General features: G+C 35.4%; 5 protein-coding genes and 1 non-coding gene across 6 annotated transcripts; 2 read left to right on the top strand and 4 right to left on the bottom strand.

The window, feature by feature from the left end:
• Positions 1-3679: 3679 nt before the first annotated feature.
• On the bottom strand, positions 3680-7447 carry LOC105972532 (hydroxyproline O-galactosyltransferase GALT6). Its single transcript, XM_088817012.1, has 7 exons — positions 6431-7447; positions 5438-5673; positions 4997-5287; positions 4792-4920; positions 4522-4695; positions 4292-4399; positions 3680-4195 (listed from the first exon to the last, which is right to left on the bottom strand). The coding sequence occupies exons 1-7, from the start codon at positions 7392-7394 to the stop codon at positions 3986-3988; spliced, it is 2112 nt and encodes a 703-aa protein (XP_088673138.1). The 5' UTR covers positions 7395-7447; the 3' UTR covers positions 3680-3985.
• Positions 7448-11705: 4258 nt separating this feature from the next.
• Positions 11706-11778, top strand: TRNAR-UCU (transfer RNA arginine (anticodon UCU)). The gene has a single exon. It is a non-coding gene; the product is annotated as a tRNA-Arg (tRNA).
• A 3595-nt stretch (positions 11779-15373) lies between these two features.
• Positions 15374-15793, top strand: LOC148771276 (uncharacterized). Its single transcript, XM_088817568.1, has one exon. It carries the CDS (start codon positions 15374-15376, stop codon positions 15791-15793), a length of 420 nt encoding a protein of 139 aa, XP_088673694.1.
• Positions 15794-16642: 849 nt separating this feature from the next.
• On the bottom strand, positions 16643-17544 carry LOC105972539 (germin-like protein subfamily T member 1). Its single transcript, XM_012997499.2, has one exon. It carries the CDS (start codon positions 17382-17384, stop codon positions 16725-16727), a length of 660 nt encoding a protein of 219 aa, XP_012852953.2. The 5' UTR covers positions 17385-17544; the 3' UTR covers positions 16643-16724.
• Positions 17545-18729: 1185 nt separating this feature from the next.
• Positions 18730-21545, bottom strand: LOC105972542 (putative myosin-binding protein 5). The gene is made up of 3 exons (XM_012997502.2): positions 20428-21545; positions 19527-20312; positions 18730-19265 (listed from the first exon to the last, which is right to left on the bottom strand). The coding sequence occupies exons 1-3, from the start codon at positions 21161-21163 to the stop codon at positions 19054-19056; spliced, it is 1734 nt and encodes a 577-aa protein (XP_012852956.2). The 5' UTR covers positions 21164-21545; the 3' UTR covers positions 18730-19053.
• Positions 21546-21917: 372 nt separating this feature from the next.
• LOC105972619 (polynucleotide 5'-hydroxyl-kinase NOL9) lies at positions 21918-25237 on the bottom strand. Its single transcript, XM_012997589.2, has 9 exons — positions 24906-25237; positions 24149-24246; positions 23996-24029; positions 23427-23599; positions 23119-23302; positions 22862-23042; positions 22652-22748; positions 22373-22503; positions 21918-22275 (listed from the first exon to the last, which is right to left on the bottom strand). The coding sequence occupies exons 1-9, from the start codon at positions 25085-25087 to the stop codon at positions 22222-22224; spliced, it is 1134 nt and encodes a 377-aa protein (XP_012853043.2). The 5' UTR covers positions 25088-25237; the 3' UTR covers positions 21918-22221.
• Between the last annotated feature and the right edge of the window lie 1169 nt (positions 25238-26406).

Genomic DNA, 26406 nt, shown 5'->3' on the forward strand with positions numbered 1-26406 from the left:
GTTAATATATGGGTCGTTTTTCTCAAAAAAAAAAAAAAAGTATTAGTATTAGTATTAGTATTAGTATTAGTATTAGTATTAGTATTAGTATTAGTATTAATATTAGTATTAGTATTAGTATTAGTATTAGTATTAATATTAGTATTAGTATTAGTATTAGTATTAGTATTGGTATTAGTATTAATATTAGTATAATTAGTATTAGTATTAGTATTAGGATTAGTATTAGTAATAATATTAGTATTAGTATTAGTATTAGTATCAACATTAGTATTACAAGTTGCATGGACAATTATATATCATAATGCAGATAATAGAGTATAGGTAGCATAAAGAAATTTATCAAGTTAGAATCAGGCGAATAATGTTATTAACAATTTTGTCTACTAGGAGGGTTTATAAGTGATTATGAAGGTATAGCACAAAATTTTGTGATTTTATAACAAAAAAATTCATCTCTAATGTACATTACTGCCGCTCTAATGATTTTTTTTTTAATCTAGGTAATTTTATATAAATTGTATTTATTTTACATTTTTAGGTGATTTATTATTTAGTAATGTGTATGACTGAGAGAATATGAACAATGCAAAATGTGTAGGTTACTCACAAGGTATTAGATGAGTTGTAAACGATTTCAATGCATGTATAAAATATCACTTTGATAACTAAATTTCATGTTAAAGATTCGAGTGGATAGTTTTACGATTTGGGTCAGATGAGGTATTGTATATTTTATATCACAAGTATTTATTTTATATTTTATTTTATTATTATTTTTGTTTAAGTTTTGTAGTTAAATCAGATGGAATGGATATTTTTTTGGTTTTGGATTATATCATATTATATATCAATTTATTAAAGTTTTTACTATATTATTTTATTTAAATGTATTTTCATTGTTCGTGACCGTAGCTTCATGTTATATTGTACCAACATTTAGATTAATGTACAAGAGTGGTCCATGCATTCGATTCCCCACTTGGAGTTGGTTGTGGCATTTCGGCGTGGATGGTTTGTACAAGATTGCCAGTTTATATTTATGTAGACTTTTTGATGATGATATGAAATACGAAATTGTTATTTTTTGTTCGGTCGTATTCGACTTAAATCCTCGACCTTTTTTTAGTTCGGTGATTTTTTAGAATAATTTCTATTGATCTAAAATTTGATCCCGTGCATCGCACGGGTGAGATACTAGTTGAATATAAAAAGAAGTAAACTCACCACATCATCACACACAAACGGATTGGAAAAGGAGGGACTATTTTGTAACATTTTGTAGCTCATGGAGGTTTTTGGCACATACCCCATAATTCAGGGGTGCAAACTGAACTTACACCTCAAATATGTGCTACACTCGGAGATGTATACATGCATCGATCGCTAACGATCTAGTATTCATATACACACTAGCATGGATGTGTATTGATTGTTTGTTGATCTAAAGTAGGTGAAAAAATATGTATTAACGAATTTGATTTTTTTTTAATACATTTTTTTTCTTGAATTTTGGATGGAAAATAAAAGCAAAGGTGTATGATAGGGACTTGATATTTGCAACGGAGTTTTTACTAGTCGCATTGGGATTTCAATCATTTTAAAAATTTCCCTTCAAAATTCTCTCTAGTCTTCACAAACTCTCTCAAATATTCGAGAATCATCCAAAATTTCGGCATTCAACCCGTCACTTACGATTCTCGATTATGGTATTTTTTTCCTTCTAAATTACTTAGTTTCAATCAATTTATTTACGAAATAGTTAACAAATGTAGGTTTAAGATTAAGTTTAGGAGATCGAAAAAAAATTGAATTTGAGGAGGTTTCGTGTTCTATGGCACGGAATCCTCAAGAAATTTGAAGTTTCCGTGCTCTCGAGCACGGAATTTTCAAGAATTTTAATGTTTTTAAAGCTTGCGTGCTCTAGAGCAGGAAATCATCAAAGATTTTGAATGTTTCCTGTTGTAGAGCAATAAACCTATGCACAAGTTTCGTATTGTATTAAAGCACTAAACCCATTTTCTTATAGTTTCGTGTTGTAGAGCACTAAACCTATGCACAAGTTTCGTGCTTTCGAACACTGAACCCTGTTTTTTTTTTTTTTTTAAAAAGCAGCTGGGTTTTTACCGGTCGCAGCGATATTTCATTCATTTTAAACTTTGAAACTTCAATATTCTCTCAAAAACCTCAAAGTTTAAAATGAATGAAATATCACTGCGACGGGTAAAAACCCAGCAGCTTTTTTTTTTTTAAGTTATTAATTTAGAGAAATATTAAATTCTATATGAATTAATATTTACTAATGTAGAGAAACAATAACATGAAGATGACACTTGGGAAATCCAAAATTTAATCACATGTTTGAAATATCATTACATGAAGAAGACCGGTGGGAAATATAATCGTATGTTTGAATTATCGTAAACGATGAACCTCGCGTTCATATCTATTTTCATTATCCTTTTTTCTTTTCTTTTTTTGAAATAACTGCAGAAATTTCGAAAATAATTATAATGCCATTGAAACTGATAAATGCAACTAACCTGAAAAATGGTAGTTTTACTCATTGAGATAAAACTTTTAAAGTAACAATGGCATCAAATTTTCTTTTTCTCTTTTTTTTTTTTTTTTTTTAATTACGAGAAAATCAAAGATTAGATTTAAAGTGACTTCAATTATTATTTATCAAATCTTCATAAATTAGTCATAAATGTATATTGTATTAATTTATACTTTATAATTTCAGAAGGTGTATATGAATTCTAGAAATACTTCATAAATTTAGGGAATTATCAACTACCCAAATTGACCCCAAGTCGGAATAGCCAAAATTATTGTTTAAGCAAAACTACTAATTAATGAAATTTGAAAGGGGAAAATGCACATTGCCACCTAGAAATTTTCAATTTTCGCATTTTCCCTCGACAAATTAAAAAAAATAGACTCTCCCCTTTCAAATTTTTATTCCAATTGCACAGTTGCACTTTGCCCAAATCACAATTTCCGGCGTAATATTTTTTTTTTTATGAAAATTGCCATTGGTCATTTTATTATTCTCGTCCAAACCCTAATATCTTTATCTTTTGTAATAGACGAAAAACAAAATCCATTTCACAAATTTTCGAAGAAAAAAAATTATGATATCCCAAAACGAATTGTGCCTATTGTGATATCAAAATTGAGAGAACTTCCAATGTTTTCTTCAGATAGCAGTTATAACGGTGATTTGTGCCTTTCAATTGGACAGATTCATAGCAATTTCGATTAAAAATACGCTGAAAATTGTAATTTGGGGCGAAGTATAACTAGAATAAAATTTTAAAGGGGGAGAGTCTCTTTTTTTTTTTTTTTTTTTTTTTTTTTGGGTAATGCAGGAACCCGCAGCCAACCATATAGGTGCACTGGGTAAACCTACACTCTCGTATAATAGCTTGCAAACCATACGAGAGATGTAAACCACACTAGGCTAATCATGTGTGACAAGCTCGACCTAGCAACCGTTGGCAAGGGGATTCGAACTTGGGTCAATTGACACAAGCTCTCTTGCTCCAACCGCTAGGCCACCCTTGCGGGTCGAGAGTCTCTTTTTTCAATTTATAGGGGGGAGTGCAAAAAGTGATTTTTTTAGGGGGTGAAGTTCATTTTATCCAATTTAAAAATAGAGACTAATTTAAGTACATTTACTAACTCACAAAACCACTTCAATAGAACCCTAAGTTAAGAAACAACAAAGATAAACCACTTCTACTACAAAGATTCAACAATGTAACATAGAAGAAAAAACTATGTTATTATTACATCTCATATTTCTTAATTCTTACCATAACCTGTCAAAGATTCCTCCATTATTCTCTAGATACCACTAACTGCACATTCTTTTCTCAGCTCGAGTATGAAACCCGAAAAAAGAAGAACACCGTCGAAGGATTTACAACAAATCGATTTTCTTCATACTAAGTCGGTGCAAAAATGTTGTTCGATAATTTCACCTCATATTGCAACATAAAGGCCTCCCTTGTTGCCTCAGTTTGTTCCAAAGGCAGAGCATCTGCCTCGGCGATTGATAGTGAGCGGTGATATAATCTTCGATGCATCCGAATTGGCAGAATTTCAAGCTGTGTATGTATTCTACGGGCCTCGTTTTATTCACTTTCTCCACCCACATTCCCATGCTTACGTCTTCCATTTTGAACAACTGCAAAATCGAGTCAAATTGTCGAGTATTATTAATAATGTTGCCTTTTTTATCGTGTAATTTATTAAAATAAAATAAAATAAAGCTAGGACTTACCCTTAACTTGCGATTCTCAAAGTCGGAGATAATGAATTTCGCGATGTCGGATGAGATTATATAGCCCGGCCCGTTTGCATAGGGTGGATAATCTTCTTCGGGCCATTCCTAAAATGCCAAATAAGAATAATTTGAGATTGATGATTTTGTAATATTACAATTTAATGCATGGACCTAAAATATTAATGGCGGAAAAAAAAAAAAAAAAAAAAAAAAGAAATCGACGGTACCTCGTATGTAACGGCCCATTTACCGGAGCGTAGGGGCTTATGATGGTAGTTTATATTTCCAATATACAAGCTCTTGTTCTTGTTCACTTTCTTTGCTTCTTTAACAATTGCATCTACTCTGACGAATGTGTCGTCGTCGCCTTTCATTACATAATCAGCCGATACACTTCGAACCTATGACAAATTAAACAAAACCCACATTTAATTAACTTAGGCAGCGAAAAATTAATAATCCTCGAAGAATCCGTAAAAAGAAATACACTAACTCACCCCGTATTCACAGATGGCAACAGTTTTCAAAACGACAAGGTCGTAATTGTCCATATACGGAACTACGACAATATCTCCGAAAAACTCGGCTTCTTTCTTCACTTCCACATTTACTTCCTTTCTCCCATGCTGTCCAAATTTAAGAAGCATTTCGTTATTTTTCGATAAACCAATTTATTATTATTTTTTATTTTTTTATACTTACCAGAGCAACAAAAAAACGAGCGACGACTTTAGAAGATTTGATTAGCTCGTGCTGCATCCAAGATTTCCTCACGGCCATCCTTTCGGCAAAGTGGTTTCCCGCCGAAAGAATACCGATGAAAAGCTCGACTGGCCCGTCTGGTATAGGTGGGGCCCGCCATCTATCGGATAAATCGAGATGCGTCTGAAGACCTAAACTAGGGTTCGACGTGGGCAACGAACCGGCAAATACGGAAATTACGTCTATGTCCCCGTTCACAGCAAATCCAGTAGCGTCCTCGAGCGTAAATCCCTTAAATACATATAACAAAACATCAAAATAAAAATTTTAAAAAGAAAAACAGAAATATATATATATATATATATATATATATATATATATATATATATATATATATATATATATATATATATATATATATATATACACACACACACATACGGTGCGATATGGAAATGAGGCAATGTGCCTTCCATCGACGTTCATGTGGTAGCCCTCGAGACCAGCGTTTAGTGTCAGCACAAATAACTTTTCTTCGGCAAAAGGAAACGGCCAATTGAAAGTGGCTGTTTTCTTGGTTCTTCCGATTAATCGATTTAGCCACCAAGTGGCATTTGATTCCTCGGTCGCGTTATCATCGTCTCTAATCCACTTCTCACATTTTACGAATCCATCCACTGCAAAAAGTCACAAAGAAATGCATAATACAGATAATTAGTCAATCGCAAGCAATGTATTAAACAAATTGCATATAAATAAAACGGCATAAAACGAGACGCACAATATATAAATCGTCAATCAAGAATTACAGGACAAAGTATGAGTACAAGATGAATGAATAGTAGAAGCATGGTTCGACGGAACAACATAAACTAGTACCGTTTACATATTAATAACCTAGTGTTACATTTTTTTTAACGTTAATAATACTTATGCACGTTATTGTACGACGATTCTAGTATTAATTATATTTTCTACAACGAATTTGAAATTATTCTAGCATTTCTTGACAAATGTTCGTTTCAGCTGCGAAAACCCTCCACCATTACAAATTACACCTTTCGACCCTCAAATTTGGACCACTTTCCCATTTGGTCCCCATGTTAAAAAAAAAACACGCATTTCGTCGATCGTGTTTAAATAATTAACACTATTTGTCTTTTCCGTTAATTTACCGCCAGTCCATCAGTTAAGGCAGCGATGAACACGCGCTTGATTACGTAAGTACTAAAGGAAAAATTACGGAAATTACTAAAAATGTTGAATTTTTGAAACATGCACGATGGACTAAATATGTCTTTTTTGTGAATAAGGAGGTCCAAATGTGAAATCGATGTCAAATTACGAGACGAAAAGAAAATGTTTCGCTTATTACAACTTACGAAAACATGAAATCAAATTCATAAAAACATAATTCAAATGAATTCGACTCACCGGTCTCGTCGTCGGGCGGAGATTTGCGACCATCGCAGCGATAAGCAGTCCCCCATTGCATCCGATAACAAGAGTTGTGCTCAATTACAGGTTTGCCACTCCAATCTCCCTTCAACCTAGGATTAATGTGCAAGATCCTAGGTGGATCCTCCCCCTCCACCGCCTTCAGCCCCTGCAGCTCCACCATAAACTGCGAAACCATCAAATACTCCTCATCCGATATCTTCGGGTCCGTCTCCACGTTGGCCCCCCTCGCCTTCCCCACCACCGTCACGTGGGACCCTAGCGTCAGCCCGCACGGCAGCACCATTACTTTGCCGTGCCCGGAGAATTCGTCTCCGGTTATCGATATCGAATGCGGGCAGTGCTCATTATTATTATTAATCTTCTTCTTATTATTATTATTATTATTATTATTAATGATGCTCTTGTTGTAGTTATTAGTATTATTACCACCACTGCCATTAACGTTAATTACTATGTTGCTGGTGGTGGTTCTGTTGTTGCTCCGCCCAATCATTTCGAGCTCCCGCCACTGCTTTCTGCCGAGCGCAAGCGCCTCCTTCGCCGACTGAATAATCCCGTTCTCCTCCTCCGGTGAGGAAACCGCGTTCGCGATGCCGGCGGTGAGGTTCAGACCCGAGAGGCGCGACTTGATCACCAGGTGTTTGATGTTTTGCCTCAAAGGGTTCGACTGGTGATCGGCGGCGGCGAAGGGGCGGCGGAGGGAGGAGTCTCCGTCGTCGCCGGAATGTTCGAAAACGAAGTAATTGGAGTTGGAAAAGCCGTTTCCGGTGGTGGTGAACAAACTGCCTTCTTGAGAGAGAGAGCTCAGGCCATTTTTAAGAAGGAATGGAGCTTCGAATGTGACGAAGATTACGTACAGAACACCCAGCACAATCAGCGCACGGGTTGATTTCTGCCGGCTAAACGACAAAAACAGGTCGAAATTTGCTCTTTTCATCCTTTTGTTAATTTTTTTTGATTATTTATATCCTTCAAGATCAAGAACACCTTGTAGTAAAGGGTGTTTTCGCACAAAAAAAAAACTTAATGGGGTTTTTTCGAACAAAAAAAACACACAGAGAAAGGTGGTAAAGAGTGGGGTTGTGGAGAGAATGTTAGGTCAGCAACACATAGTTGCTTCCTGCTGCAACACATGAGAGAGACAGAGGTGTGATATATATGTATCCATCCATGTAGGTGTTATTGTCTCTCTGCGTGTGTGTGTGTGTGTGTGTGTGTGTACGCAGAGAGAGAAAGAAGAGAGAGAGAGAGAGAGAGAGAGAGAGAGAGAGAGGGGTGGTGTTTGGTGCTTTACTGGTGTTTAATTTGGAGTGAGAAAGTAAATGGATTATTTATTGACTAACTCCCTATTTTGTCAATATTTCATTCTTTGAAATAAAGTATAGTGTAATAGTAATTTTATTTTGTAATAAATCATGAGATTACGATTTTTTTTTTTTTTTTTATTTGATGATGAAAGAACCTGCAGCCAACTAAATAGGTGGGTCAACTTACACTCTCGTATAATAAGATTACGATTATCTGACAATCCAGAAAATGTACAACCTTATTATATTTTTTTCTTTATTTTTTTAGTAGTGAATTAATATTTATCATTCGCCAATACTTAATAGAAAAAATAAAAATTATTTGTCAACAGATGGTTAGTCTAATGAACGCTTCTTGTGTAATTTATGAGGTACGCTTCTTGTGTAATTTATGAGGTACTGTACTTTAAATGACCGTGAATTTTCTTATAAAAAAAATTAAGTGGGAGTGTAGAAGTGACATTTGTTACACATCTGTGCTCGCATTTCCTCGTCTGAGTCGGAATAAATACGTTTTCGAACCTTCTCTTATAATTAAAAGTGAATATTTATGCGCGAATCTCGGAAATTCCTTGTTATGATTCTACATACCGATCGTTTTGAACTAAAAGGAAACTTTGGTGTGGAATATTGACATTATGTCGAATATCTTCACTCTCAATAGTTCAATACAAATTTATTGAACATAGAAAGGCGGGATCGGATGTCCATGACGTGTACGTGTCGGATGAACCGAATCATCATTAAATTTTATTTTCCCATTAAAAGAGGCTTGCCATGTTCTGTAGTACCTCCGTGAATATTCCGCCGGTATGAAAAGTTCTTAATATTAATTGACATTTGTACCCCTTAAAATTAGGGTCCCGAACAAATTTTGGAAGGAAACAGTTAACATGCAAATAATCGAGTTCAGAAAAAATCGTTCATTTTGTTCAAGTGGCAATGTGCAACGACATATGGTGGGCAAAATGATTCTAGCCCTTACTTTTAAGTACGAATTAATATTTAGCATTAAGAAGTAGAGTTCGAACCCTTCGCCAACATTTGATAAAATAAAATAAAACTAGTGCTAGAGTTTAGTAGGTCGAATTCGTCACACGTATAAATAACCTAATTTAGTTTACATATTTCCCGTAATTTACGAGGTATTGCACGATGGTGGACTTTATTTACAATAGAACATCGATAAATTAATAACATTGTTTAAATAATAATTTCTCTCAGTCCCAACTCAGTGAGAACATGCTAAATTATTAACTCGATAATCTAATATTTCAATAAATTAATAGAATTTCTCTAATTCTGACTGTATTTACTTGTGGAGGTTTAACTACAAATTATGCTACAAATGGCAGTAGATTTTCTTGTAAGAAAATATTTTATAAAAGTGTTAGTCAAGAAATCTTATAAAAACCAAAAAAAATTAAAAAAAAAATTAGTAGGTAATTAATAAGCAAAAGAAGAAATATGTTTTATTTATTTATTTATTTTCTTTTCTTTTGTGGGGTGGGGGGTGGGGGGGTGGGGTGGGAGGTAGGGGGGTGGGGGGTGGTTAAATTAAGTCAAAGGTTTAATTGAAAGCATGCTAAACTGTGTACTGTTTTTCAGTTACATCCACCTGAAAACAGGGTTCTCATTGTAATTTACGTTCGAGTTACATATTTGAAAATTAATTTTAAATCTTTCATTTGGGCCCACACCTATAAAATTAATTTGAGCCCATTGGATATCGAACACGTGTCCCCCAGCAATTACTCCCACCCCCATATCTAAAACGTGGCCTTATTCCATTATGACACTTGTTTTCCTTTCTTTTGCTCGGAAAAAAAATATTATTTGTCGAATTTTAAAATTCATAATATGTTGTTACATGGGATGAAATATATTCGATGAATATTTACAACATATACATAAAAACACACTCATCTACATGTGTAGATCAACGGTAAAATTCGGTCAATACTTAAATGTCTTAAAAAATATTTATTATTAATAAAGATGCATATTTTAGTGTTATAGCGCATTCTGCACAGTGATCCACATAAAAATTAATTGATGTTTATATACATTTCAACATAAGTCATAATCTTTATTCTTTAAAGCTAAAAAAATTGTTTTGGAATTAATTTTATGGTCAAGAATATATATTCAGTACGAATTAATTAATTATTTTATGAAAAATTTAATGAAATTACCATAGTATAAATAGTAATATACATTGAATCTTTTTTTTGCTATTTCGATCTACAAAAACTAAACTTTCGTTGAAACTTGAAGGCGGTATCAAAATTCAAAAGTTGTCCGATTTAGAGGTCGGAATTCATATTTGTTTGGGGTACCTTTATTTTAATTTAATAGTCATTTATAAAGTATTATATTTATTTGAAAAAAAAAACAAAATCCTATTAGTACAATTTATTGTCAGTACTTACTATCATAATTTTGGTAGAAAGCTAGTAATTAATGAGATAAATGTTTTATATGTACAATTTCCAATTTATGTTCAAAAGTTGACTTTTTTTTTTTTGGTTTTAAAGTTCAAAAGTTGACTTTCTTTAATATATTTCATATTTGCACTATTTTTTTCACTACATAGATAGTGGGAAATTAGCAACACTATAATATACATTTTCCAAAATATTTGATAAAATAAACTAGCACAAAGTTGTATTTATCAAAAAAAGAAAAGTTAAAAAAAAAAACATTTAAAAAAAAAAATCAGAAACTTAATGATATAGAGAAGGCCTAATCATGCTTCCCATGCCATCTACTTAAATGGTAGAAATGTCATACAATAATTGTTTAGGAAAATGTCAGTTATATATATAGTCTATCAAGGCTATTTTGTTTAAGCTAAGATATCGAAAAAATTTACACTTTCGCTACTGTACGAGAACAGAATTTATCCAATATATATATATGATTACAAGTTATATATATTTGAAAACCCTCTAAACTTAGCTGAATATTGAAATTTAGCTCAGTATTTTACACACAAAATATTTAAATCGTAGTACAGTTGGAAAGAACTCAACCAATTATTTATTTTGTATAAATATAAAATGGATTTTGTTCTAGTTTAAAAATATTCTTAAAATTATAAAATTCAATAGGCACATATCCAGTACGGATCACCCCCAAATAATGGGCCGCCTATAATTTCATAATCAATTTAAGTTACAATATTAAATTTAAATTCACCTTAATTAATCAAAGTCAAACTGTTGAAAAGACTTGAAGCCCGTAAAATTCTCGTATTAGCCCCTAAACAATGGAAATATACGAATAAATCCATTTGTTGATAAAGTTCACCCCTCTCTTTTATTTCGGACTAGTAATTTCACTTGTGTAGTGAACAAGTAAATATTTATAATTGTATATCGTGTGAAAATAAATAAATATTAATAATGCACATCCTGTGGGATTCGAACAAAATATCGTCCGATTAGAGAATATAACGTTATTTTAGTTAATTTTCTTATCACAATGTTCATATTATATGCATAATATTGGGGTCCATTTGGATTGAGGGATTTGGGGAGGGATTTGATTTGGGGAATGGATTTGAAATGACTCCAATTTTGGAGTCATTTGAAATCCATCACTATTGCTCCAAAATCAACTAAAAAGGAGGGGTGGGGATTTGAAATCCATCTCCAAATCCCTCAATCCAAACAAGTCCGAGGGATTTGTTATTATGGATTTGAAATCCCTCCCCCAAATCCCTCCATCCAAATGCACCCTTGTTGTTTTCCTAGTGCTACTATTTCTATATATTTGTTCAATAAATATTTATGATACGCTAAAAACTAAAAAGAATTGATTGAACTGACTAAAGCGTCAATTATATATTTATTTTTTTCGATGCCATGCTTTTTTGAATATTGAATTATCTATTTGTAGTTTGAATAATTAAGGTATGTGGGTCTGATAAACAAAAAGCGCCCGTGGCCTAATGGATAAGGCGTCTGACTTCTAATCAGGCGATTGTGGGTTCGAGTCCCACCGGGCGTGCAATTAAATTTTGACATTCTTTTTTTATTTTTTTGGGAAAAATGCAATCCGAATTATTGGAATCGTATTTTTCATTCCGATCTCCTCAGTTCTGATTTCCATTTTTCCCAAATTTATTTGGAACGGAATCGGTGTCGTATATAAAATCGGAAATTCCGAAATGTATAATATAATTTTATGATATTGATGATGCTAATTACTTAGATCACCTGGGGTAGTGTAGAAAATAAACTGAGAGAGCAAAGCGGATCAGTAGCTTGACAACTTGATGATCCTGAGGTACCTGCGATCATAGAACACGTGAACTAGACCGGGGGTTGATCCGGCGGAAACCCCTCCGACGCTCAAGTCAGACGTGCTGATAGTAGAAATAGTCCAGAGAATACAGTTAATAGTATTGCTCAGTTAATAGGACGTGGAATGAGTTCAAATGTGTATTTATAGCTTAGTTGAGATTGTCGGGCCCAAACCTTGCTTGTATTTTTTTGGGAAAAATGCAATCCGAATTATTGGAATCGTATTTTTCATTCCGATCTCCTCAGTTCTGATTTCCATGTTTCCCAAATTTATTTGGAACGGAATCGGTGTCGTATATAAAATTGGAAATTCCGAAATGTATAATATAATTTGAGTAAAAAGCAGTTTGCCTCCTAAACTAATGCCCGTTTTGCGCTTTGCCCCCCAAACAATTTTTTTTTGCACGTTTTTACCTAAACTTGTGTTTTTGTTGCACGGTGCCCCAAAAATGGTATTTTCCGGTGATTTCCGTCGGAATACTAGACATGTGCAAATCACGTGAGTTTGGCAGGGGCAAACTTGTCAATTCATCGTATTCTTCATTCCCCTTCTTCTCTCCCAACGCCATCCTGCATCCTCCATTTTTGACGCAGATTTTCTCCCCTGTGATATTCATCTTTCTCACACACAACTGAAGGAGTAGATTTATGGACGCGAAAATGGGTCGAAAAAATTCATCGAAGAAACCCAGCACAACCTCTTTCATCCCTACCCGTATCTCCGCCTTCTTCCACCACTTCCACGGCGGAGCAGGGAAGAATAACCAAGAACATCCAAAGCAGCAATAAGCTTTGCCGCCTCATCCAATTACAGCGAACATTGAGCAAGAACTCGACGACGCCGACCGATTTCACCTTCGATTTCAGTCGCCAATTGGAGAGAAGCTCGTTGCCCGCCGACAAACTCTTCAACAACTATAAAATCAAACCATTAAAAACACACCCAAGGTTTCACTACGATCAAAACAAGCCCAAAAAATTTACCGAAATCCCCCAATTTTTTTATCGGAGAAGCATTCTCCCCCGAAACAATTGTGCCACAGATTTCGACCTATTTCTCACAGCCATGGATCAAACCTATAAAGGAAAACATCAAGAAAATAGGTGGTGACGGATAGCGAGAATGGCAGGAATGGAGGCGGATCGAATCGGCAGCAGGGGGAAAAAAGATTTTCTGGTTGGGGATGGATTTGGAAGTGGTGGTGGGCGACGGGATAAGAAGATGATACCTTCGTTTTTATTTTGTTTTGTTTTTTTTTTCTTTTTGTTTTCTGTTTTTTTTATTTTTTTTTTTTGTTTTTTTAATGATTAATTCATAGTTAATATATAGAATATAAGTGAAGGGACGAATTTACCCCTGCAAATATCACGTGCAACACACGTGTTTTAACATTCCGATCGAAATTGCCGGAAATTTCAGTTTAGGGGGCACCGTACAACGAATTAACGAGTTCAGGTAAAAACGTGCAAAAAAATTTTGTTTGGGGGGCAAAGTGCAAAACGGCCCATAGTTTAGGGGGCAAACTGCTTTTTACTCATATAATTTTATGATATTGATGATGCTAATTACTTAGATCACCTGGGGTAGTGTAGAAAATAAACTGAGAGAGCAAAGCGGATCAGTAGCTTGACAACTTGATGATCCTGAGGTACCTGCGATCATAGAACACGTGAACTAGACCGGGGGTTGATCCGGCGGAAACCCCTCCGACGCTCAAGTCAGACGTGCTGATAGTAGAAATAGTCCAGAGAATACAGTTAATAGTATTGCTCAGTTAATAGGACGTGGAATGAGTTCAAATGTGTATTTATAGCTTAGTTGAGATTGTCGGGCCCAAACCTTGCTTGAAGGTGATTGGGCCTCGGTGATAGTGGTCTTCGATATTGGGCTCGTGACCCAGTAGGTAAATAATTTGTAGGTCCATTGGGTTGGGCCAATTAGGCATATCAGATATATTTTGTAATTCCATAATATATTCTTACGTTATATTTTATATGAAAAATATAAATACCCAATGATCAAGTAAATTAAAACTTCAGAAAAGAGTAATTGGTAAGAAACTCTCTATTGGATTTTTCTTTATTTGAAAATGTTTTAATTTGTTGTTCTTACATGTGGTTTTATTTATTGAAATTTGTCGAACTCTCTTTTGATTTTTTTCTTGCATTTTCCTGCAAAACTTCGAAAAGAATAGAAAAATATTATGAAAATTTCTATTAAATCCGAATTTGGAACAAGAGATTATAAACTAATATAGTTTTCAAAATTTCCGAAATTTTGCCAATTTCGAGGCGTTCCGAACTCAGAATCACATTCCGATTATTTTGAAACGAAAATTATAATCCATTTTTTACTTCCAAACAAAATTGTAAAATGACCGCAAAATTCCAATCCATGCCATGGGATTTCCACCCCGAACAACACTACATTCAAATCATATTAAAATATTTTAAAATTTTAAAAGAATACATACAAGAATGTCTTGGATATGATAATAATTATGGGTTGGTATTGCTTGTCTGAAAAAGAAATCTGATCCTATGGTTGTTCTTGTACTAAATTTAAATTAAGTAACGTCTTTCTGGTGCAACAAGAAAAAATTGGTTTAAAGATGCAATGTCAAAGTCAACTACTTATCAATCCAAGTCACAAAGGTTGGATTTATTAATAGATGATTAAATATGCACACCATTAATTTGAGGTGAGTAAAAATTAATTATTAATTTCACAAATGAGATAGGATTTAATTTTCATAATTTAGTTAAATAGTATTATATTTTTTCTTCGTAATTTAAAAAAAAAAACGAGTTAGGGTCTGATTCTTGTAGATGTTGTAATTATTTAACCGAGCACTAACCACTATACTCAAACTCAATGACCTAACTCGTTAGACCCATTGAATCCGTAAAATAATTTCAAAAATACTCACAATTTTTTTTAAATGTAATAAAAGTAATTACCCATATAAAAAATATATATATATATATATATATATATATATATATATATATATATATATATATATATATATATATATATATATATATATTTATTTATAAAATATTGTTAATTAACAACAAAAAAACATATTAATCTTGAAGATAATTCCAACTACCAAACTCACTTCCAAAACACGCAAAAATCACTAGTTTAACAAACCAAAAAATCGACCCCCCATCACCCCCATATATATATATATATATATATATATATATATATATATATATATGTATATATATATGTATTCCGACAAAAACCACTACATAACACCATTAATGAAACTCGTAAACAACCACTAATGGCTTTCAAGAACACAGTACTCTCCTCCATTCTCACCACTCTCTTCTTCCCAAACAAAGCTACAATTTTACATACTAAACCAAGCACTCCACCACCGCCGCCGGCGGAGGTGGCTGACTGTGCGGTGTGCCTCTCGGCATTGAGCGGGGAAATTAAAACCGGGACGAGGGTGCTGATGTGTCGCCACGAGTTCCATAGTACGTGCATGGAGAGATGGCTGGCTGTGCCGCATTATAAGAACACGTGTCCCATTTGTAGGGTTTCAATCATAGAAGAAGAAGAAGACGAAGAAGAAGAAGAAGAAGATTGCACGACGAGTACACGTGGCGGTGATTGCGATCAGCCGTGGAAGGGAGATGAGTGGTTCACTGATGAAATGGTCATTTGGTTTTCTTCTTTTCATGTTGCTGGATTTTGATGATTTTAATTTTGAGATCATTATTATAAATAATTCATGTCAAGTTGATTGCAAATTGTGTGGTGTATGTAAAGTATATATGTTACGATAGATCGATGTTTAATGTCGGAAATTGATAATTGGAACATAATATATATCCAAACGCCGATTATTCTGATTCCGAAAATTTCCGATTTTTCAGTACATTATTTTCCATCCTGAATTGAAGTTAGCTTTTCACTTCAAAAGAAATTGAAATTATATTTTTCCCCCAAAGTTCTAATTCATATATGATGAGTCCAATTTCCACCCTTACATGAATACATGTTGTTTACTTTGTTCAAGACTTGAGAATAGTTTTATAGTACTTCACAATTGCATATTTTCAAACAAGACTATGGGGTATACATTATTATAATACTTTATAGCTAGACAACCTAGACTTTGATAAGAAGCACCCTCCATTTACTATGGAAAGTTAGATGCTACATCTGATTATTTACACCGTATCGAGTTTATTTGAACCGTAGATTTGATTAAATAACTACCAACTAATCAAATTCAAATTCACTCGGTATAAATAACCAGTAGCATCTAATTTCCCCATTAAATGTATTCCTATGACTAATACTTCCACAAAATCAATACTTCACCTAATCATTTTTCTATGTCTACATATTAGGTCTAGTTACTTAATCAAGGGCAAGAATCAGTGCTTTTCTTGAATATATTTACCAACTATAACATTGACTTCAACACACACACACACACACATTTTTCCTAAAATATTGCTGCTTATGGTTAAGACAATATTCAGTTTACAGGGCAATACATACAAGAAAACGGCACGAAAAAAACGACAAACATGGCTTCGTCGAAACATAAAAAAGAATATAACAAAGGATCTTATATAAAATAATCACACAATGATCAAAATTAATTAATGAATTAATTAACCACCAAAGTTGGATTTAATTCCATCAACAACACTTTTATCAACCTGAAAAGCCTTCGTAAGAACCTCATCGGGAACCGAAGGCCTCGATCCGAACAAAGTAAACGGAATAACAACGGCACCCGGCAAATGGCTATTAAAAGCCGTCAAAATAAGCGCCGACTCGTTGCCAACGTTCATCTGAAAGTGCACCAATCCCCTCGGAATCACAAACATCTCACCCTCGGTCAAATTCTTCGAGTAGAAAACATTCCCCGTGGTAATCATCCCCACGAGAAGCTTACCGCGCACCACCACCCCCGATTCTGTAGCCCGGGGGTGCAGGTGCGGAGGATTAATCCCCCCGGGGGCAATATCGACCCGGTTCATAGAAAGGCCTAGTGTGTTTAGCCCCGGAAACGAAAGAACGTTGCCTTGGACCACACTGCTTCCGAAGGTGTTGTTGGTGTTGCCACCTCGGGCGAGCCCGCTGAAGAAGAAGTCTTCGGAGGTTACGTTGGGCCCCGCCTTGCATGGGAAGCCGTTTATCGAGGAAGCCGATTGTAAATCGGCTATGCAAAAGTCCTGTAATGGATCGGGGTCCGATGAGAGAGAAGGCGACGGAGAGAGAAGTATTAGGAGAAGGATCAATGGTGGAAAAGCCATTGATGAACTCATGATATTATTATTTGTGATGCAATGGAGGAGAGTTTATTGATGATTGATTTATAGGGATTTTTTTTTTTTTTTTTTTTTTTAGTCTTTGTGGAAGAAATCAAATGAGAAATTATAAGATAAGGAAGTTGGTTTTGGAGTTGTTGGGAATTTTGAATTTTTGTTAAGTGATTGAGATTTTAGAATTAAGATATTTAACATGGACGAAGTCATAGTACTTGTGTTGGAAGTAAATATGGATATTTCAGATTTAGGGCACATTACGATCAACCCCTGATGTAATGTTAAATTACGAAAACATCACTCCTTCTGCTGGTAATTTGACACTGTAAGAGTGGACGTGTAAGACAATACATAGTTGGTTGAGGGTGGTTATAATTATCCAAACAGGAGGGGGGTTTCGTAATTTAACTTTAACTTAGGGTGGTGGCTGTAATTTGCCCTTAGATTTAACATGTATGACATGGGATGTAAGTTTCAAGATTTGAAAAGAAATTTGAAATTTCTTGTAGTTTGTGTGCACATATTGAGATTATGGAGAAAGTGAGGGGGCAAGGGTGGAAGTAGGCATGTGAATTGAACCAAATTACTCGATGGACGATGATCGATAAAGAATGAATGCTCGTTTGAGCACACGTGCTTGGTCTACAAGATATGAAGTTCGGCCAGAACTTGGCTCGATTAGAACGAAAATACACTCTTTGTTTCACAATATCTGTCATTTTTGAATAATTATTGGGTTATATATTATCTGTCACTTTAGAACTTCAATGCTGGATTGATTACATGTTTTTCAAGTATGCCCTTATTAATTCTCCAACACTCTCTCCGCATTAACTAATAGTAAGCAAGGGTACATTGGTCTAACAATGTATATTTTTCTAAAATCAGGACATATTTATTGAGTTTCGTAAGATTTGTGCAAATGTGAAAAACGTCCCCTATTTAGGAACAAATGAAGTAAAAAAATATTAATACAAGAAAATTAACTGTGGAGCTATTCATCAGCTGAATTTGTGTTTGGTTCTATTGAAGCTCGTTTGAGCTCGAATCGATCGGATGACAGACAAATTAAGTTCGAATACGATCTTTAAAGCTCGATGAATATTCAAAGAAGTTTTGAACAGTTACACCTCGACTCAATTCGTTTACACTCGTAAGGGTGATGGTATTCATTTTGTTGATAAAGTAAATGAAAATGACAATCACATGGGAAATTTCTTGCTAGCTGACTTGGACAAAACTGTTTATTAAAAAACAAAATCATAATAATTGAAGAAAATATTGAAGTTGACATTTTTAAATGTGACACAATATTGTTTGGCTTTTCATCCATCTGATTAGTTAAGAAATAAAATTGCCATATTTATATGGACTTGGTAAATTGTATAATTAGAAAATTATGCAAGAAAAACTACAAATAATATTTCTCGACACGCCTTACGACATATACCTACTAAAGCGCGATAAAATATCAGCTTCAAAGTTTTACATAGACGACTGAAAAGATTGGCCGCTCGTTTTAATTCACGCGGTTATTTCTCCGACCGGCTTATTATCGATCCACGCATTTCCATGTGGGACGGAAAAAGAGAACGAAAATAAAATAAAATAAAAGAAGAGATCTTTCAAAAAAGAAAAATCACCTATATATATATGCATAACAAAAGGCTCATTCATCTATGTCGTCCGATGATGATTTTACGGAGTGTCTAACTTTCCGTAGATGTTGAGCTATCTCCGTCAATAGTTTAGTTCCGTTTTCGCCTCGTTGCATCGTCATCGCAGCGTGCTGTAAGAAGCCACTATCTTCTTCAAGGGCTCTCAATCTCTCCTTAATCAAAGATACTTCTCTTGTAATAGTAGCCTTATTATCTTGTTTTCCTACAACATGAGAAAACATTAATACTTTTAAGTAATTAGTTTATTGCATTTAGTACTCATGTATTATACATAATTACTAAAAATGCCTTTAGTGCATTTTTTTAGCATACAACCCCCTAAATAATTCATTTTTAGGGGTAGTTTGATAATAAAATTGAATCGTAGGGGTTTCTTTAGCAGTTACAAAAAACACAAGGGTATTAAATGCAATAAACCCCGGTAGAAATATTTAGTTTTAATAAGCAATTGAAATACCTCTACCTTCATCTTCATGCATGATTATTGATCCTTCATCCACATTCAATTTCTTCTCAAGATCATTCAAAACTCCTAGAAGATGAGACTTTTCGCCCTCGAAATCGAACAACGACGTTTCTTCGTGATTATTTCCGTCTTGGTAGTAGTAACTATCTTCATCCGCTACTTCGCAAATCTCGCCACCGATTTTATTGACGACGACCCCGTACTTCTCTCGGTACACCTCGAGTTCGTACTCCAAAGCCGCCACGTCCTCGTCCCTCCTCGAGAGCTCGTCCCGCATGACTTGGATCGCCTCCTCGTCATACTCCGCCTGCTCCTCCATCATCCTCTGGTACTGCAGCGCCTCCATTTGCACGGCCGCCTTCTCCGCCTGCAGACGAGTAATCATGGCCATGGCATTGTTGGCCGCCACGTTGGACGCGCTCCGCTCCTCGTCCAGCTCCATGTACAGGGCCATCAACGACTTGTTGTCCAAGCGGACCTGTTTCTTCAGACGGTTCAAGATTTCGAAATCCACCTCGTTTAGCGGATTGGAATTCGCCATGTCGTCGTCTTCGTTGTTGTTGTTGGTGGGGTCCCCGATCATGTCGCCGCCGCCGCCTCTTTCGACGGAGAGTTTTCGGAGGCCGTTGTTGAGCCACACTCTAGGGCTCACCGGAGCGGAATTCAACGGCATCGGGAAGAATTTGTTCCTCCTCGCGAAAATCGGGGTTCTACAGGCGTCCTCGTTTATGTCCTTCGAGTACGGCAACGATGGCGCGTTTAGGGATTTGATAGCCTCTTTACCTATATAGTATGCATTTTACATATAAGTTTCTATCTTCACAAATTCATTCTTTTAAATCAAAAACAAAGTTTGGAAAAAAATTACGTCGTCTAAAAGATTGTTTTTCATACTCACCGTGATTATATGCATTATTCGAAGCATCAACCTCGGAAACATCCCGTCCCGTTTCGGACATAAACTTAAGCTCCGCATACCTAGTCTGCGGCGACTCCACATTATTCCGCCCGTTCGCCAACCACGACGCTCGTGGAGACGACACGGGCGCTTTCATCGACAAACTCCTAATGTATTTCGACGACAATTTCAATTTCACAATCTCCCCACAACACGAGCACCTCGGATCATCCTCATCATCGCCGCCACCACCACCACCGCCACCACCGCCATCCACCTTCTTCACCGCGCTCGATTTCTTCCGATCCTCGTCATCGACGAAGCAGTCGAAATCCTTGTGCAAAATCCCGACAAGGGACTTGTACTTGTCGCAGTCGGCATCTTTTTCTGTGGCGAACGAGAGGAGGCAACCCTGGCACATGTTGCGGATATCGGACAACTTGTCGTGGATGCGGCAATAGGCGAGGGAGGACACGTCCTTCTTGTGGGCCCCGCATATGGAGTCGTTGTAGTAGAAGCTCGAGTTGCGCTTGACGAGGATGTGGTCGATCCTCGTGCAGAGCAGGCACGGGGTCTCGAGGCCGAAGAACTTTGCGAACTCGTTGGAGACGAAAGCGATGAGCCCGTCCGCGAATAAGAGAAGGATCATCGTCCATTCAAGGACCGCGAAGATTACGAATTGTGGGAATTTGCCGAGGTTTAATTGGTCGAGGAAGTTCTTGAATGATTTCCCCATGGCGGCATGTGCTTAATTATATGAGTTATATATGATGATCAAGAAAAAAACACCACACACTGTGTGAAATGGAGATGGAGGGATGAATTTAATTTGTTTGTGTACGTTTTAGAGAGAGAGAAGGCAATAATAATAACACTATATCATGCTCTCTCTCTCTCTCTCTGTATCTCTTTGTTTCTCTCTCTCTGTGTCTCTCTTTCTCTTTCACACACACACACACACACAACGACACACACAGAGAGAGAAACTAATTAACTCTCCTTTTTGTGTCTTATGTTACTGTCTTGCTATGGATGTGTCTATAGGTAGGAGAGAGAAAGAAGAGAGAAGAAGATTATGAGAGAGGTTGCATGAATTAATTAAAGTGAAGGGTGGTGGTGTTCGTTTAGGATTGATGGTCGCTCCATTATTACCTGAGTTAACGGCCTACCGTTGACAACCAAAGGAAGATAAAAATTAACCAAACGACGCCGTTTTGTAGGTCATTGATTTTTTTTTTTTTTTTTTGATATTGGGGTTCGAAAAATTAAAGATAATTACAATATTCGAAAAGAAAAAAAAAATTGGCCTTGGTCAAACATTTACCCAAATATATTGGAAATTTATTTTTGACCGTAGTCAAACATTTACCACAATCTTGTTAGCATATCCGGAAATTTGTTTTTGACTATTTGACCTTTAGTCAAATATTTACCCCATCTCGTTGCATATTCAAAATTTGTTTTGACCTTGGTCAAACATTTACCCCATCTTTGGTTAAGATATTGGAAATTTGTTATTGAACTTAGTCAAATAGTAACAGTAGTTTTCTCACATAAAATAGGTTACAACAAAAGTACTACATAAAATTAGTTGTTCCTCACATAAGGCACATTGTCAAAAGTCGTTCTCCATAACATATTAATACGTTTAAAATGCATAAACATATGCAAATCAAATAGTATATTATCTTTTCTAACCATGAAAATGCAATAAAAGGTAGCCTATTAGTAAGTACCAGAAACGGATAATATCCTCAATTTCAAGAAATGGAAAATGCTCATCACTTCAATCTCTTAAATATAAGGGACTACATTTGCCGACATGTACGGAGAAATACAACCCGGTGCCTGAAAAAAAAAAAAAAAAAAAAAAAAAAAGGGTCACACATCAAATTGAAATATGCAAGAAAGAGTAATAAAATGTTGAAAGAGAGGATGTGTGTACCAGCAGTAGAGCAGTAGGAGTTTGAATAGATCCCATGAGTAATAGGTCCACATCTTCTAGAACCTTCTGTGGAACCGGAGTTAAAACATAGATTACCCCTTTGGAAGGGCCGTTTACAGCTCTCACAATCCCTTGTTGATAACAGATAAACGTAAAAAAAAAAAAAATCAGCTTTTGCACGCGATTTATGGATTAAATGTTACAAACAAATAGTGCAACGAATTTCGCATTATGGTATAAAGCTTAAAAAAAGTCGAGCGTAAAGTTCGATTTACTAACCCAAACCGACACATTGAGGCCATTTCTCAGACACTGAACTGACTGCCAGTCCAATGATAGTTGCATTCAAACTGCGGAATATTTCAGACACCGCTACCTAGCAAAAAGATATTGTAATCTCAAGAAATAAACTTTTTTTTACACATGAATTTGTAGAAATAATATCAATAGCTGTAGTAAGCAAGGGAATATCCGAGCAGCCGAGTCTACCTGGTTGTTAAGGTGCTTAATTTCGACACTCGATATATTAACTTCATAAGGTTTGAGAGCACATAATTCACGAGTAAGTTCCTTCAGCGTGGAGATAGTCATATCGCTAGGTAAGCATTGTCTGAAGTAAGACATTAGACGCATATCTCGTAAAAGTCGTGCATCCTTTTGTACCAGAACCCTGGAAAAACGGAGTCTTTTTTATTATAGATATCAAATAAGATTTTTGATAAATAAAAAAAAAGTAAAAATCATACGATCTCTTTAAATGGTCCTGACGAGCAGCATTGATCTCGATGACGCACACAGAATCATTATTGACCTCATTTGACCAAAATGCCCCCGGAGGCAAGTTCTTGCTTTCAGAGGATATCCGAATCTTGACCACGTGTGTAGGAGACATATGTTTTAGCATGCCGACCAGTAGTTCATAGCCAATACCTAAAACACGACGATATGTAAGGATAATAGTATATTGTGTACTACTACATGTTAAGTTGTATCTGAAATTTAAATTCTTATTGAAGTTTACAAAACCAAAGAGAAGGAACAACAATAAACGAACCTTTTACCCAGCCAGGGGTATTTACGACAAGTGGCAAGCTAGTAGTAGTACCCTGGAATTTTGTCTTGTTATCCATGGAATACTCTTTCAGATAGTAGTCATAGAGGGCCGATATGTAAGACAAATAGATAACGGGGTCCCGTTTTGAGGAGATGTCGCCAAAGAAAAAGCATCTGAATAATAATCAGAAAGCAAATAGCTCAATCGAGGTTTATTCAATACACTTGACAAGTTGAAATGGATAAACATAAACAATTTCGAGAATATGATTCAACGGCATATCATAGACTAAATCAATGAACACATTATTACTTTTTTCAACTATATAACATTAATTCTTCCCGAAATAAAGTACAACTAATCGAAACACTCCATCAACAGTACAACTCAATAAAGCATACATATCAAGGCAATAGCGCACACTGCACATCTAACTCGCAAAAGTTATCACGCAAATTTACATAATCAGCTGTACCTTATGCTTCTTCTAATTGTTCATGTTTGCGTGATAAAAAAAAGGTTCAACACTCAACACAAAATAATTGAAATAAAATAAAAATATTCCGTACCTCTCAGGTGTTTTCAAGCATGGAATAGTCAAATCTACATATCGAAACATGAAAAACGTTATCGGAAAATAAAATCACTACAACGCAAAAATATAAATCCTAAGAGTAACAAACAATGCAATAACCTTACTCAAAACAGCAAAAACAATGTACCTGGCGTTATCTTGTCGACAATAGTTAGTGATAGCAGACCAGGTGGAGTAAACTCCGTCTGCCCAACATCAGTGTCGAGGTACGCCACTTTTTTGTGCCTTAAATAAATAGATCATAGTTATATGTGGTTAAACACACACACACACACACACACACACACACACACACACACACACACACACACACACACACACACACACACACACACACACACTAAAACACTAATAGATATAATAGTGTTTAGTGTCACACGAAAAAACTACAATTCTTAGAGGAGTGAAAATCTCAAATAAAATAGATCGAACACCTACAAAAGCTGGTTTAAACATATAAACCCTGTGAACAACTTTCATGATTTGTTCGATTTTCCATTTTTTTATAAAGAAAGTGGCATTCATTAATATTAACAGCCATTACAACAAACGCACCCAAACGAATACCACTAGGCTAAACAAATCGGTTGTCGATTCAATAGTTCGATCAAACGATTAACTGCAGACATATCAAATACAGTGCTAGATTAAAAAAGTTCGAATTTCGACAAGACAATTGCCCACACTGACATATTGTATATCATAATGCTCTGCAAGTAAAATTTAGCCTACATCACAAATTTATCCACACTAACTACAGAAAACCTAAACACACAAAAAAAAAAAAAAAACAGAAAAATAAGTATTTCAAGCATATATCTCACAAACGTCCAAAAATTCGAAATTCACCATAAATTAAAAAAAAAAATGAATGCCGTCCGTACCTCTGGAGAAGAACATTGAGTAGGTGACGAGAGAAGGTGGTTTTCCCGCTATTTTTGGGGCCACATACAAAAGAAATTGGGGAAGCAACGGAGCAATTGGCTATGGCGTCGGCTGTGTTAGACCATTCGTCAGGTATGAAGATGCTTGGTGATGAACGATCGCTTTCTGAAGCTGCCGCCATTTTCTGATTTTCTTCTTCTTCTTCTTCTCTTCCTTTTCAATTTCAATCGGTCTGTGTGGCATTTTTCAGTGTGTTGTAAGGCGTTTAAGAGTTGAAGCTTTGACATGCCGATGCATGTCCTCTGTAGTCTGTACTTGTCTGTTTTTACGCGAGGTAATTGCAAATACCACCCCTGTGTAATCTCTAATTGCCAGATACCCCCCTGTGAAAAAAAAACTCACCAACACCCCCTTGTGTTAACAAAGTCAAGGCATCGACACCCCTGGACGCAAATCGTGTCACTCACTCGCGGGTTGTGCGATTTTTAATGGTATTTTTAGGGTGAAATGTCATAAATACCCCTTTATAAAATAAAAAATAATCTTGTTGGTTAAATTATGAATAACCTAAATTTATAGGACCAAATTGTAATTTCAAGAATTGCAAAATAAAATAATAATACAGAAAAATATTATAAGAAAAAAAAAAAAAAAAAAAAAAGAAGAAGACAGAACATCGTCTTCTTCCCCGTTCCCCACCCCCAAATCCCAACCCTAACAAGAGGAGAAGTTCAGCAACACCAACTCATCTTCTACGATTCCCATACCAGACCCGAATCCGTACAACTCGAGGCTAATTAAGCCCCAATTACAGCAATGGTTATCTAAAATTTCCAAGCAATTTCTCTCGACGGCGACGACTTTGACAACGGCTGAACTTGCTAGGTCAAAATTGCGTCTTTTGGTTCTTTTCTCTTCTCTTGTTCTTTCTTATCGCCACCACCGCCGTCAAAACAAGAGATTGGGAGAAGGTTTGAGGCTCGTGTAAAGTAATTTGTTGGTGGAAACTAAAGTTTCAATAAATTAAAATTTATTGGTGGGCGATAGATCTAGAGAAGATGGTGGTGTTGGTGAAGGAGAGGTGAGATGGTGGTGAGCTGCGGCGGAGCCGGCAACCCGGTGGAGATATGGTGGATGAGTGCTGAGAGTTGGGTGGAAGGGTGGGGAAGAAGAACGTTTTTTTTTTTTTTTTTTCTTTTCTTTTCTTTATTTAATATATAATTAAAACTAAAAAAAAAAATAGAAAACATATTAAAACTTTTAATGTTATAATATATATTTCATTCTCGTTTAAATATATTTTTTATTTTTAGTATTTACAAAATAAAAAACTATATAATATTTATAAAATTATAATATATTTTATTAATTGCTGAAAATTCACAAGGGTATTTTTGTCACTTTACCTTCAGTCAAAGCCTAAAATCACAAAGGGTGCAGTGTGCTTCGAAAATGTTAACACAAGGGGCTGTTGGTGAGTTTTTTTTTCGCAGAGGGGTA

The sequence above is a fragment of the Erythranthe guttata genome, chromosome 4, assembly GCF_056151865.1.
Source record: "Erythranthe guttata isolate IM_541 chromosome 4, IM_541, whole genome shotgun sequence".
Taxonomy (NCBI): Eukaryota; Viridiplantae; Streptophyta; class Magnoliopsida; order Lamiales; family Phrymaceae; genus Erythranthe; species Erythranthe guttata.